This window comes from Agelaius phoeniceus, chromosome 4 (genome assembly GCF_051311805.1).
Source record: "Agelaius phoeniceus isolate bAgePho1 chromosome 4, bAgePho1.hap1, whole genome shotgun sequence".
NCBI lineage: Eukaryota > Metazoa > Chordata > Aves > Passeriformes > Icteridae > Agelaius > Agelaius phoeniceus.
The window spans coordinates 63,529,782-63,542,559 of NC_135268.1; the positions used below are offsets into that span (position 1 = coordinate 63,529,782).

General features: G+C 40.8%; 1 protein-coding gene across 2 annotated transcripts in view; it reads right to left on the bottom strand.

Moving 5' to 3' along the window:
- AFAP1 (actin filament associated protein 1) overlaps positions 1-12,778 on the bottom strand; it is a 111,510-nt gene that overhangs the window by 53,026 nt on the left and 45,706 nt on the right. For both annotated transcript variants that reach the window (XM_077177747.1, XM_077177746.1), the window contains exons 2-3: positions 9,315-9,443; positions 4,134-4,231 (exon numbers count right to left, since the gene is read on the bottom strand). In XM_077177747.1, the coding sequence (XP_077033862.1) occupies positions 4,134-4,231; positions 9,315-9,441 (225 nt within the window). In that variant the 5' untranslated portion in view covers positions 9,442-9,443. The remainder of the gene's footprint in view (positions 1-4,133; positions 4,232-9,314; positions 9,444-12,778) is intronic.

Sequence of the window (12,778 nt, forward strand, 5' to 3'; positions counted from 1 at the left end):
GGAAAGCCAAAAAAGCAGCTGCTGATGAAGAGGTGAGTGAGGCAGGCTGAATACAAGCCCTGGCAGTGAGCAGGCTCAGGAAGGAACCATAGAATATGCTGAGCTAGAAGGGATCCACCAGGATCATCAAGTCCAGCTCCTGGAACCCACAAAGTAATCTAGTGGAAGTTTTCTGCTGGGCTTTCAGGTAGGCTTTGGATCAGGTTATGCAATTGGAGCAGCCTGTGAGATAAAAAAATAGTTTTCAAAGTCTCCTTAGAACTTAGAGGAGCTTTTACCTAGGATCTCTGTTGAAGGAATGGGATTTCCACTTGCAGTCCCACCTAAGGCGGCACTTGCAGCTACCCCTTCTGGACAGCAAAGTCAAATCCAGCATATCTGAACTACTTCCTGCTTTTTCACTGATCTGCCTTCCTGATGAAGTCCCTTCTAAGGGTGAAGCAGATGCTGGAACCAGAATTTTGACTAGCTCTCTGTATGGGGTGTCTCCCCAGATCCCTGCACATGTCCAGCCCATGGCCTGGGCTGTGCAGCAGCTGCACCTTGGGATGGAGAGGAGATGGACAGACCTCTAGGACCTGGTGCATGAAGGGCAAGCAGGCATGTGGGCACCCATCATGTCCAAGTTTCCTTCCTGTTAATTCTCTGTAGGCTCATCCAGAAGGACTAAGATCAAATAGGACTCCATTTCAAACACAGTGACCCAAAGAAAGCTTCAGAGCTGGCACTGAATTCCTGCTGGCAAGCTCAGAGTAAGGCACCCAGACAAATGGTGTCTCAGCTCTGCAGAGGGACTCAGAGCTGCCCTTAAGCCTCACATCCTTTATCTGCAGCATTTCATTTGCCAGCCTAAAGGAGCTGCACACACAGACTAAAGCAAGAGGGGATTTGGGCTTTCCACGCCTGACAGAAAGGCTGCTAGACCAGATGCAGCCAAGGAAATGTATGCAAAAGAGAATTACTAAGAGACTGTGCTTAGTGATTTTCTTAATTCAAGTATACCTAAGGCCCAGCTTTGTCCCTCAACTTTGTTCCTTCAAAGCCCACTGAGTCCAGGAAAACTCTGCAGGCTCTAATGTGTTTTAATAACTTGAGACTTTGCTTAAACTATTAACAGTATGTCTCAATAAAATGAATTTTATACTCTTAGTTCATGGGCTGATGAATAACAAAAGCGATAAAAGATTTGGCCTGAGCAAATATGCAGGTCTATTTACAGATTTACAAAGGAAGCCTTGCACAGCACCTGCCCACACATACTTCTGGCTCCTGGCACTACTTTAAGGAGTATTAAATTCCTTTCCACCCACACATCTTTACATAAGTAGAAACTTAAACACCAATTCAGACTAAACATTTTTGAATGCAGAAATCCTTGAGTGACATAGAGAGAAACAGTGGTGTAAATGAACCTTTAATTTTCATCACATTCAATAACTGATGGGCTAAACCCAGAGATTTTAAAACAGTGTGCAGTTTATTTGAAGTTATTGATTCCCACCTCCAGTAAATTCCTATGCTCCATCAGCACAATGTGCTTTCATTGGAAGCTGAGACCATCACTAGATGTTACTTAGCAAGTGGAAAAAAAACTTTCTGTCCTGAATAGCTGTCAAAAAGAGGTGCCATAGAGAATGACTTCCAACTTGCCATGTGAAGAAGGGCAACCAGCAGCAGGATATTCCAGCCTCTGGTGAGCCCAGGGAATTTTTCCCACTCAGCTATGAAAACACAGTCTATGAAAAGTGGCTAGGAAAGGTAGCTCAGTATTTATATCACTGCACTTATGTAAAGTGTTCATAGAGCTTGGCATCAGCTTTGAATTTTTAGAACTCCATTGATTCAGGGTGCATTGAAAATCACCATGCAAGAGCAGTAATGGATAAGAGAATTAGATCTTGGCCACTGGCACAAATGTCCTGTGTATGAAAAGAGAGATGACAGTCTCTGAACATATCAATAATAACAAGGGTTTAATAAAGAGACACCTAATAGTGAAAGGTTTCCAAGAAATGATCAATGATATAATGATCAATTCCATTATATCAATGTGACTTCAGGAGCAGAATTCAAAGTAAGACTGGGCTCTGAGCTTACCATAGTGTTCAAAGCACAAAAAGCTGATGGTTTTGTCTTTTTGTTCAGATTCCTCCTGGTCTTTTGCAGGACAGCAGCAGTCTGTGATCTTTTTCACAAATTACAGTGTGCTGCCATATTAAAATATCACCACTTGTAACCTGTATTTGGGTACTGCAAGACAGTGAGAGGCTTGGGACACCTCCTGGCTCATCTCATAGTGGCACTGAAAGGGAGGTGAATCCACCACTGCCTGACAGCAGCAACAGAATTGCAGAAACACTGGCAAAAATCAGCTTCTAACACTACAGAAAAACTTGATGAATTGAGGTGAAAACATCCACAGTGTTACAGGCAGATCACAAGGGAGGGCCATGTTCAAGCTCCACTTTGCCAGGCTCAACATGGGAAGACCACACTGCAGACCAGCCAGCTCTAACTGTGTCAACTTCCATGGTAATTCCCACAGTATCTCAGAGAAATATTTTTGTTATTAAAAATCCAAAATTAACTACTGCAAAAACCAGAGCTGACCTCCTGGACCTAATTCATACTTCACACCATTTAACTTGCTGCAGCTGTACCAACTTTAGGGGAATTTACACATTAGTGTATGAGAAAGGAAAAGGAGATGGGTTGTTCTAAGAAAAACAACTTGAATACTCAGAGCCAAACTGAACCCACACAAATATAAAAGAATGAGGATCTTAGTTGGTTTCAGTTTATGAAACCTGAAGTACCTGAAGTCTACATTTCAAAGGCATGTTCATTTTGCATAATTTTCCTGCCTCTTCTGAACTCTTTCCCTTGTAATTTATGCTGCACGTATTTTGAATTAAATAAAAATAATCAGTTTCTGGCACTGTTAACCGTGAAATGAATTCTCTAAGTTTCACTGAATATTAATAACACTTGTTTTGCATCCATTAAATAAATGCATAATTAATCTACTGTCACAAACCTAAAGCTGGCATTGCTTAGAAAGAAAGTAAGATTAAGGTATTCCATACAATAAATGTTTGCTGTGTTTTTTCTTTTTTTTTTCTGCAGTCCACAGCATTTTACAAAAGGCTGGCCAGGAGTTCCATTTCATACATTACTTCTTATGTTCATAAGATGCTACTGGCTATATTTCCCTCAGGCCCAGGCATAAAATACCACACTAAAATGAGGCAGAATATCAGCCATCCAGTTCCTCTGGCCCTGTAAGCTGCATCTGTGCTTCCTGATTCAATGAACCTGGGTCTCCATGGATGGTCCTTATCTCTGTGCACAAAATTTTCCACCCAAGAATAAAGAGATGGATACTTTAAGAGTATCAGTTCAACCTTCAACAGGCTAAACCACGATATGCTTATACTTCTCTAAAAAATGTTGAAAATGTTTTCTTCTTTCTGTAAAGTCACTATGAGAGAAGGCCTGAAACTTGTTTACAGTTTTTTTCTATAACAAGACAGCTGCTCCCAGCTGGAGGATTGAATTACAGATCTCAATCAATATCTTTGTTATAAACACCTTTAAGAATCAGTGCATCTGCTTGATCTGAAGGGAATTTCCTACCCAGAGATTGGGCAGGAAAGGCAACACCATGAAATGAAAGAAGAATACTTCCTTAACTTTAAAACTCTGCATCTTCATTTTTCAGCTGCTGAAAGGAGTCTTCTCGTTAGGGCTTGCTCCAGGAAATTTTACCAATAAAAGTGTAAGAAACTGTCTGGGCCCTGTGGGCTTGGCTAGGCCAACCTCCAACACAGGACAGGTCAACCTTTGAAATGAAGGCTATGTTGCTCAGACTTCTGTCTGAATTCTGAAAATCTCCAAGGAGTGCCATTCCACAGCCTTTGCAGGTGACCTATTCCCAGGCTTATCTCACCACAGGGAATTTTTTGATGTCTCTTCTGCAGGCCGAACCGAATTCCCTCAACCAAAGCAGAGGTGAGAGGAATAATTATTTCCCTGGACCTGCAGGCTCTTCTCCCTTGTAACCATTTCTTTTAGGACTTACCATAAATACATTCTCTCTTGTATATATTTATACAATTAAATATAACACTCACCAGCCACTGCTGAGGTATTTCTGGCAGAGGCATTTGAGGAGGCGCCGGCAAACTGTTGGCAACTTCTTGCTTCTGGACATGTTCTTTTATTTCTAAACCTGTGGAAGAGCAACAAACATCACTTAATACCTTGGTGGATGCAAATGGGGTATTTTTTCCACATGTGGCTCCCATGTCTGACTGTCACACAGTGAAATCTGGCATGCAGTTCTGATCACAGCCCACCTCCCAAGTGCAGTTACTGAGGCAGGACTGGAAGAATGCTGGGAATTCAGGAATTTAATCAAGCAGAACAAACACATACTTGCTCTATATGATAATGACATATATGCTGTTTGGATCAACAAATACCAGACATTGAAAAAAAATTACAGGAAATCATTCTGAACTGCCCATCCATCTCAAACTCAAAGACTTAAACAACTTTCAAACACGCTGCCAGGTGCCTGCCAGATAAAAACATTCATTGGGGGAATATGCCACATTTGAAAACATCCCAGTGGCACCATACAGTGAATAAAACACAGCCTGTGGGCAGTACATGACCAGCTGCCTTTCTTCAATGGAGATGATCAACACCTGTTTCCATGGCACATTTTGGATGGGCAAGGCCAGCATGGAGAAACAAGCCCCAAACCATCTTCCATGCCAAAGGAATGGAGAAGAGGGTGGAAGAAGAGCCCCTACCTGCCTGTTTTTCCTGGAAGTGATGGTGACAGCTCTTTGGCCAAGCCCACAGTGCCCATGTTCCCTGGGACCCTGCTGCTACCACCCTCTCTGATCAGGGAGCTGTGGTGTCAGTCAAAGTCCCAGGGGAGGCAGGATGCTGAGACACCCCAGCCTGGAGCACTGTGGAGGGACACTGCCCTAACCAATTCACCATTAACAGAAATGCACACTGAGAGTATTTTCCCACCATTTCCTTCTCACTAATTTTTTATTTTAATAACCTCATAGTTTTCCAGGTGAATTTGATAAGGGAAAAGAATGAATGTAAAAGCTGCTTTGAGGGTCCTTTGTGCCATTGTTGCATCTCCCTCACAGGAGAAAAGAGGAAGGACTAACTCACTCTGTTTTTGGCACAATAATTTAAATCACAGTTGAATTCCCTTCATAGAAACAGGATATTGTTTATTCTTCTAAATATCAAAAGAAGATTAGGGTGCATCTCCTCAATGTTCTGGCAAACATTCAGTCCATGGATTCTACCCTGCTTAACCCCAGATGGAATTTAGTTCCTAGTGTTTAGTTGCATTTTTAAAATACATATTTACACAGTCAAATGGATGCCTTTCGGTCAAGATCATGTAATTCTCAAAAATGTAATCAATGATGAAATGTTTCTTGTCATAATATCCCAGACCCACTGGCTGTGAAATCATGGGCTGAAAAACAACACTGATTTATTAAACTGTCTCCAAAGACTACAGATTCTTCTTTCTTCCTACAAATCGAGAGAGTGATTAATCTTGGGAAACATTCCTTTTTTCTTTTTTTTCCAATGTAACTTTCACTCATTGCTCTTTACATAGGATGAGTGATGAGTCCATATTATGACTGCCAGCCATATCCAAGTCTCCCATGCTTTCCATAACAACCAGAAGTCATATATGAAGGTGTTTTTACTGAAAAAAACCCAAACAATTCCAAGTAAATACTATGGACTCCATAAAACTATTTTCCCCAGTTTTCAATCTATGTGTATGTTAACAGGAACCTGCTCTATCATTTAATTTCTTCTACCAATTTATACTGCAAAAGGAGTACAACAAGTTTAGGGCATCAGGTCCTGTTAAAGAAAACAGGCAGTGTTGATAGTCATATTAAATGCCTAAATCCAGCAACAGTTCTTACTCCAAAATAAACTCTTTGTGTCTTTGTTTTTTAGAAAAAAGTCTGAGTTTTAGAATGAAATGCCAAGTGTTTTCTTCAGACTTACACTCCACTGGGCATGCCAAGGCTCAGGAAGAAAAATAAGGTTTATAGTTTTGCCAGCTCTTCAGAGTAACCACTAGTTTGGATGCAGGGCAAGTTGAGGCCAAGCAGCTACGATGTGAAGAACACATCTGCCTGGCCCAGTTCTCTCTGCTTGATAGATATTAGATGAAGAGAACAGTGTGCATTTAGGGGAGATGGAACAAAACAAGGCAAAAGATTTCTAAAGAATTCCCCAAGTAAGAACTCACTCAGTTTGAAGTGTTTTACTGAAACCCAACCGGCCCATCAATGTAATTTCCACACCTTTACAAAGAAAAACATAATTCTTCATTTCCAGACATTCTAACAAAGCCAGCCAGTTCCCAGTTTCCCAGATCCATCATCACCAATCCCCATTGATCTTACATGGTTTTCTCCAGCAATCAAACAATCCTGTTGGATTCACCCTGTTGATTTTTGCAAATGCAGCTAAAGAGCTTGAACTCAGCACAGTCCTCAAGCCTCTTAAACTGTGCCAGCAGCCCAAGAGCTCTCGTGGAGTTGTGTGGGTGGAGTAAAACAACAATCTGAAAAACAGACTCCAAATGATAGCTCATCTTAGTTACAGAGTACTGTGGGTTTATGCGTCTTTTATTGCTTTTAATTTTAATGAAGAGATGAATAGTTTCAAAGGGATGGGAGTACTGAATGTTATGACCGATAAAAAAAGCAGCAGGGTCGGCTCCAGTAAAGTACATGACTCCCTGGGTAGCTTCACACACACTCAAGGCCAGGATGTGATGGCAGAGCTCCCAAGGAGGCAGTTCCTCTCCTTCCCTGCCTTGTTCCTGTCCCTGCACCAACCTCTCCTTTGAGCCAGCATAAGCATGTGTGTGGCCTTAGGATGAACCAGACCAGGGAAGTGACACTGGTTAGGACTAAACCAGCAAAAAAAAGCAAATAATGTTTGTGCTAGCAGAAAGGAAGAGGCAATGCATGAGTAGCCTGGAGAGAGAAACTGGATGCTTTTTTAGAGGCCATGCTGGCTTAAATTCCACTCAACTACATAAACTAAAGTTTATAGATATATAAAGCATAGTCCTATGATCTCTTATTTAACTGAACTATGGGGTTTCCTTAACTCTGGTTTGTACTAGAGCATATCTTTTAGCAAAATATTCCATCTTGATAAGATGCCAGCAATGGCATGCAGAACTTGCTAAGTTCTTCCATTAGTTCACAGCTTCAATGCTCAAAGGTGCTTTATTTCCATTTTGAAACAAGCATTCAGCATTGCACTTACTCTTGTGTAAGTCTAGGAGCTTGTTCTCAGTCACTCCTTTTCTACATAAAGATTAATTATGGCACCTCATTTTGGTTAATTTGAAGGCATATTCCTGGATCCTTTAATCACTTTTACAACTTTTCTTTGAAATGTCTACATTTGATCTCCTTGAAGGAAGGCACTAGAGGTGAGTAAAATGTTCCAGTAACAACTGCACTAGCAAGTGCTGAGCAAAGCCCTACCACTTAATACATGGATCTCACAGGGATCTTGGTGATGGGTGGATCCTGTAATTGGATGAAATGGATCTTGTTACAGAGCCTGCAATAGGCTTTAAAACCTAAATGGTAGGTGCTGATTAGTGGAAAGCTATGGTTCTGGGGTCTTCTTATCTGTCACCACGTGCAGAGACATAGACTGGACACACCTAGGAAGGTGCCCTGGCACACAGAAATTGATATTCACACAGTTAAGACCTCTCACTCTCAAAGTGATTTTGATCTGTGTATAGGGAGCAGATCTTTGCCCAAGCTAACTCCCACATCATGCCTAGGAACTGATGGAGGACACGAGTCTGCTCAGGCCAAACTAATGCAAGCATCACTCCTCAATTTAACAGCATAAATAATTGAGCTCTAGAGTCCAGAAACGTACTCAGCACTGTGAAATGGAGGGTTTTTCCTCCTGGAACACCATCCACAATCCCAAAAGAAAGAATGTGACAATCTTTCCTCATGTTTTCAAAGCTGGCAAAAGAATGACACCTGACTTCCAGAACAAGTCAAATGTTTTTCGTAGTAAATCTAGTTGTAAAGATTGCAAGAAGAACATGCAGCCTCAGCTCAGCATTGCTGAGGTTATTTTGCATGCCAGTAAAATACAACTGTTTCTAAACATAAATTGCAGGTTCACCCCTACAGATTTTTGGGGAGTTTGGTGTATTTTGATGAGCTTTTGGAGCATGAAGACTCCTTCCACAATATGAGAAACTGGTATCTACCTTGTTCTCTCAGTGTAAGGTAAAAATAGTGGTGAGTCTTAAAGAATGTCGAAATGGAGAAGAGGACAATCATGACTTTAAAGATCTCCTTGGACTTGAATCCCACAGCAAAGACTATTTCTTTAATAAGCAGGGGCAACACTGCATCAAACATGACCACATTTTTCTAGCACCAGAGAAGAAACAAATCAAGAGAAATACAGCTGCTCATAATGTGGCATTTTTCTTCAACAAACTCTGTTATTTTTCAAAAATCTAAACTGGGGGTTTACACTGGCAGTACTTCTGTCAGATGTAGTGCAGACAGAGGTCTTAGGGCCCAGATGTCACTGTATACAGAAAAGTGTGGTAAAAAATATAAGGGTACTGTTAGAAAAATTAGTGAGGAATGTTCTTCACCAAAGCTCTGTGGAAAAGTTCCTGTACACAGTGAATCACTTATGTTGCACTCAGTTCCATAATCGTGATGAAGACAAGAAGTTGTGCAATAAAAATGGTTTTAGATAGGAAGAAAACAAGAAAGTGAGTCTAACTGCAAAATGCAATCCAAACATTCTGGCAACAATTTCCTATCTCTGGCTTGGCACTCCTGTATCAGTTATGCACCAGACTCCACCTCAGTATCAGGCCTTTTGATGGATTTGGGTGATTTGACACAGATGAAACGGTGCTGTGGCCAGCACTCACTCCCTGGCATCAAAACTCACAAACAGCATTACTGGCACAAATTAAATGAAGCAGCCACTCTACCAGCAGAAGTGAAAACTTTCTACCTAGGCAATAATTCCTAGGTGTGCCTGTTGCTGTATTTCACTGCTGGACACAAAGCAAAGCATTCAGGAAAGTTACACTTTGGCTTCACCCTGTCTTTCTGTCTTGCTTCAATTTAGGGCTTGTCTTCAGCTCTTAAAAGTTATTTCACTGAGTACAGACTTATTCTGTGCATTCTGCAAGCGAGAAAACACACCCCAGCACTGACCTTTTGATGACTGTATCCTCAGGAGAATGTTAGTTATTACTGCCTTCTTCTCCCTGACAGTGGAAGTTAGATATTCATGGTCCAGAAGTTCAAGAAACAGGCGCAGCTCAACTATTAACTCTTCCATGGCTGAAAGACAAAAGAATAGAATTACTTTTTCTGAAAAGTCCCATTGGAAAAAAAAGTTAGTTCTCATTTATCTACATTCATGGATATTTTCTAGTATTTCTTAAAAATGTATGGTCCTCCCTGATGAAAAGAGACTTTAACATTATTATGCATTAAAGAACCAACAGAATAATCCATTAGTGAGCACTGCTGGCATTTATAACATTTATTTCCTAACTGGAAGACATAGCTTTTCACATGCCACACAATGAAGCCAGCACCAGACAAGTTATGTGCAGGAATGGTGGCCCCTGGCTTTTCTATTTCTGCCTCTCTGGTTCCCCTCCCATTAACAAACTGCAAAATTTCTAACAGCAGAACAAATGTAAGGCTTGGTAAAGCTTCCAGACACCACTGGTATTTTAATGAATCTTTCCTTCATCTTTTTTCTTCTGTTTGCTGTGGTAAGAGCAGGTACTGATTTTTCTTTTTTATGATCTCCAAAGACAAGCTTCCAATCTCTCACGTTTTCTTATCCCTCCCCAGATTCTACATGATGCATTTCACATTTCATCCTATTCTATTATTCCAGATCTCAAAGCTTTCCAACTCTAGAAAAAATTACTTTCCTTCTCTCTATTCCCAGTGCTTCTCAATTTTTTTATCAATGAATTTCATAAGCACAGTTCTACTTTTTTCCTTTCAAGTTATCCCCAAAGTCTTGCATCATCCTGAGAACTGCAGTAGCTCAGACCATACATAGAAACACTTTTGTTAGCCTGATCATATGATCTCTTCAGCAGATTTCTGAGGAAACCCATGATATTGAACCCCACTTTCATGCTTCAGTTCTCTCATAATTCTGAGATTCTCTGGTCCCTTTGCTTAAGGGGATGTACTATTTATAGTTTTGTATCCTCATTCCGAAATGCCTCCACTTAAATTTTTCTCTACTTAATCACATTTGTTTTTACAGTCTTTTCCAGGCCTAACTGGGCAACTGCTGCTAAGCCCCTTCAGACCTCTAAAAGGTACATTCTTTGCTGCTTACTCCCTTACCAGCTCTTCCCTACTCCTGAAACCTTTCTGATACAATTGTTTACCCAAGTGAACCTGGAATCCTTTCTTCCATTTCTGAGAACATGTCAGGATGTTTAAACAACCCTTGTTTGAGGTGCATTTGCTTTACCCCACAGATGTCAGCTACACTCCTGCAAGGGACTCCTGGCCTATTTTTGTCTCCAAGAAATGCAGATTCTCCCATGCATTTGGAGACTGTACCTATGCTCTGACTGCTCTGGCAAAGCCAACAAACTCCTGGCAAGCACAGAAGATGTGCCAGTCAGCAATACCAGGGCATGAAAACATCTTAACAAAGAAATCCCTGAAGAAATAGGCTTGGGCAAGTATTTTCATAGAATCATTTAGGCTGAAAAAGACTTTTAAGATCATCAAGTCCAACCACAGCACTGCCAAGGTCACCACTAAACCATGTCCCGAAGCCCCACATCCACGTGGTTATCAAGGACAGTGACTTCACCACCTTCTTGAGCAGTCTACTCCAATGTTTAACCATCTTTTCACAGAAGACATTTTTCATAATATCCAACCTAAACATCCCCTGGTGCAAACTGAGGCCATTTCCTTTTGGCCTGGGGTAAAACACTGGCACCCACCTCCCTACAACTTCCTTTCAGGCAGTTGTAGACAATGGCCAACCTGGATCCCATTTTCTCTAATCTAAACACTCTCAGCTCCTTTAGATACTGCTCTTAAGACTTGTGCTCCAGACCCTTAACCTTTAATTTTCTCAGACACTATTCATTTGTACATTTAACTCCACCCTGCCCAAGTTTTTCTTGGTGATGATACTCTTTTATTCAACTGAGCAGTAGTGGACATAAACTGTCCATAAACATTTTCAGGAACTGTTTCCCCAAGATTCTCACAATATATTGGCAAGAAAATGGTTTTTAAAATGACAGGAAAACTGTCTGTGTGGCTTCACAATGTAGCTCATTAAAAACATCCCATGGCTACAATGGTAATTTTTTTGCCATCATATTTGTAGCTGTCTAAGCTCTCTAGAAATCTGTCAGAAATCCAAAGTATTTCACAACAACCCTATTACTTCCAGAGTTGTTCAAATTATGAAACAAATATTTACAGCATACAGCTTTCTGAAGCACAAAGGCATAGGTTCAGATTAGCAAAGTGATCACGAGACTCTAGGAGAAATAAAAAGTCCATATGACCAACAACAACAAAAAAGTAATATCCAAATAATCAGCTCTTATATTTTTCTCAAATTATAAACTTTAGAGATAAGATGTATAGTCCATTCTGTGTATACTGGTCTCCACCTTTTAAGTATGCTTTGAATATAAAATGCATTAATATTGTTCATTTTAGTTAGAGAATATATGAGTATTTTAATAGTTACTTGATATGATACATGCTTTCAAAAGCTATCATTATCATACTATCTAGGCAATCATTGTGAAACCTGATCAGTATGCAGTACAAGAAATGTGTATTTTTCATGTAGTTCTACAGACATATTTATTGTTAGTAACTGCAATTACTGTTAGTAATTGCATATATTAGTGCACTAATATTTCTTTGCAATGCCATGTTTCCTGATTTCTTTAAGGCAGGGGACTGTAAATAGGCTGAAAGGGAGCTCTGCCTTCACCTCTTCACCAAAGAATACTGTATGCCACAGTCACCTCACTTCTTTGCTGAGAACTTCTAGGAAGGGAAAAAAGGATGAAAGCATCAGATACCTTTGATATGCAAAGTGTACACAACCGTGTTATTAAAACTTATCAGATCCTCCTTCTTAGGATCTTATAATCTAATATAAACAGATGGATTGCACAATGAGAAATGAAAACAGAGCAAGAGGGAGTTACCAGGGAAAGAGACAGGGGAGCAAGAGGACAAGGGATAGGAAACCACAACTGGAGAGACTTCTGGGAGCTGCACCAGCCCAAATCTCTCCTGACTGTACCACATGTGGTACCAAATATGTGGCTTTTCTCTGTATCTTGGAGGAAATCTGCATTGCAGTCCCTGGTGACCCCTTCCCATCGACCTACAGTGAGCAGCCCACCAAAGGTACTGGTGTGGGAAACAGTAAAGGTAAGAGGATTTTCAACAATTGAACTGCCCCAGCAGAGGATTTAAACACAAAGTTTTGGTTAGGATGGATAAAAGGATGGGAAGATGAACCTGATACCAGTTGAGGCAATCCTTGAAAACACAACCACACCAAAGCTCTGCCCTGGCAGCACAGTGGCACTCACTGCATGTGCCCTGGGCCAGCTGTCCAGGGGCTCGGAGGTGGAGCAGTG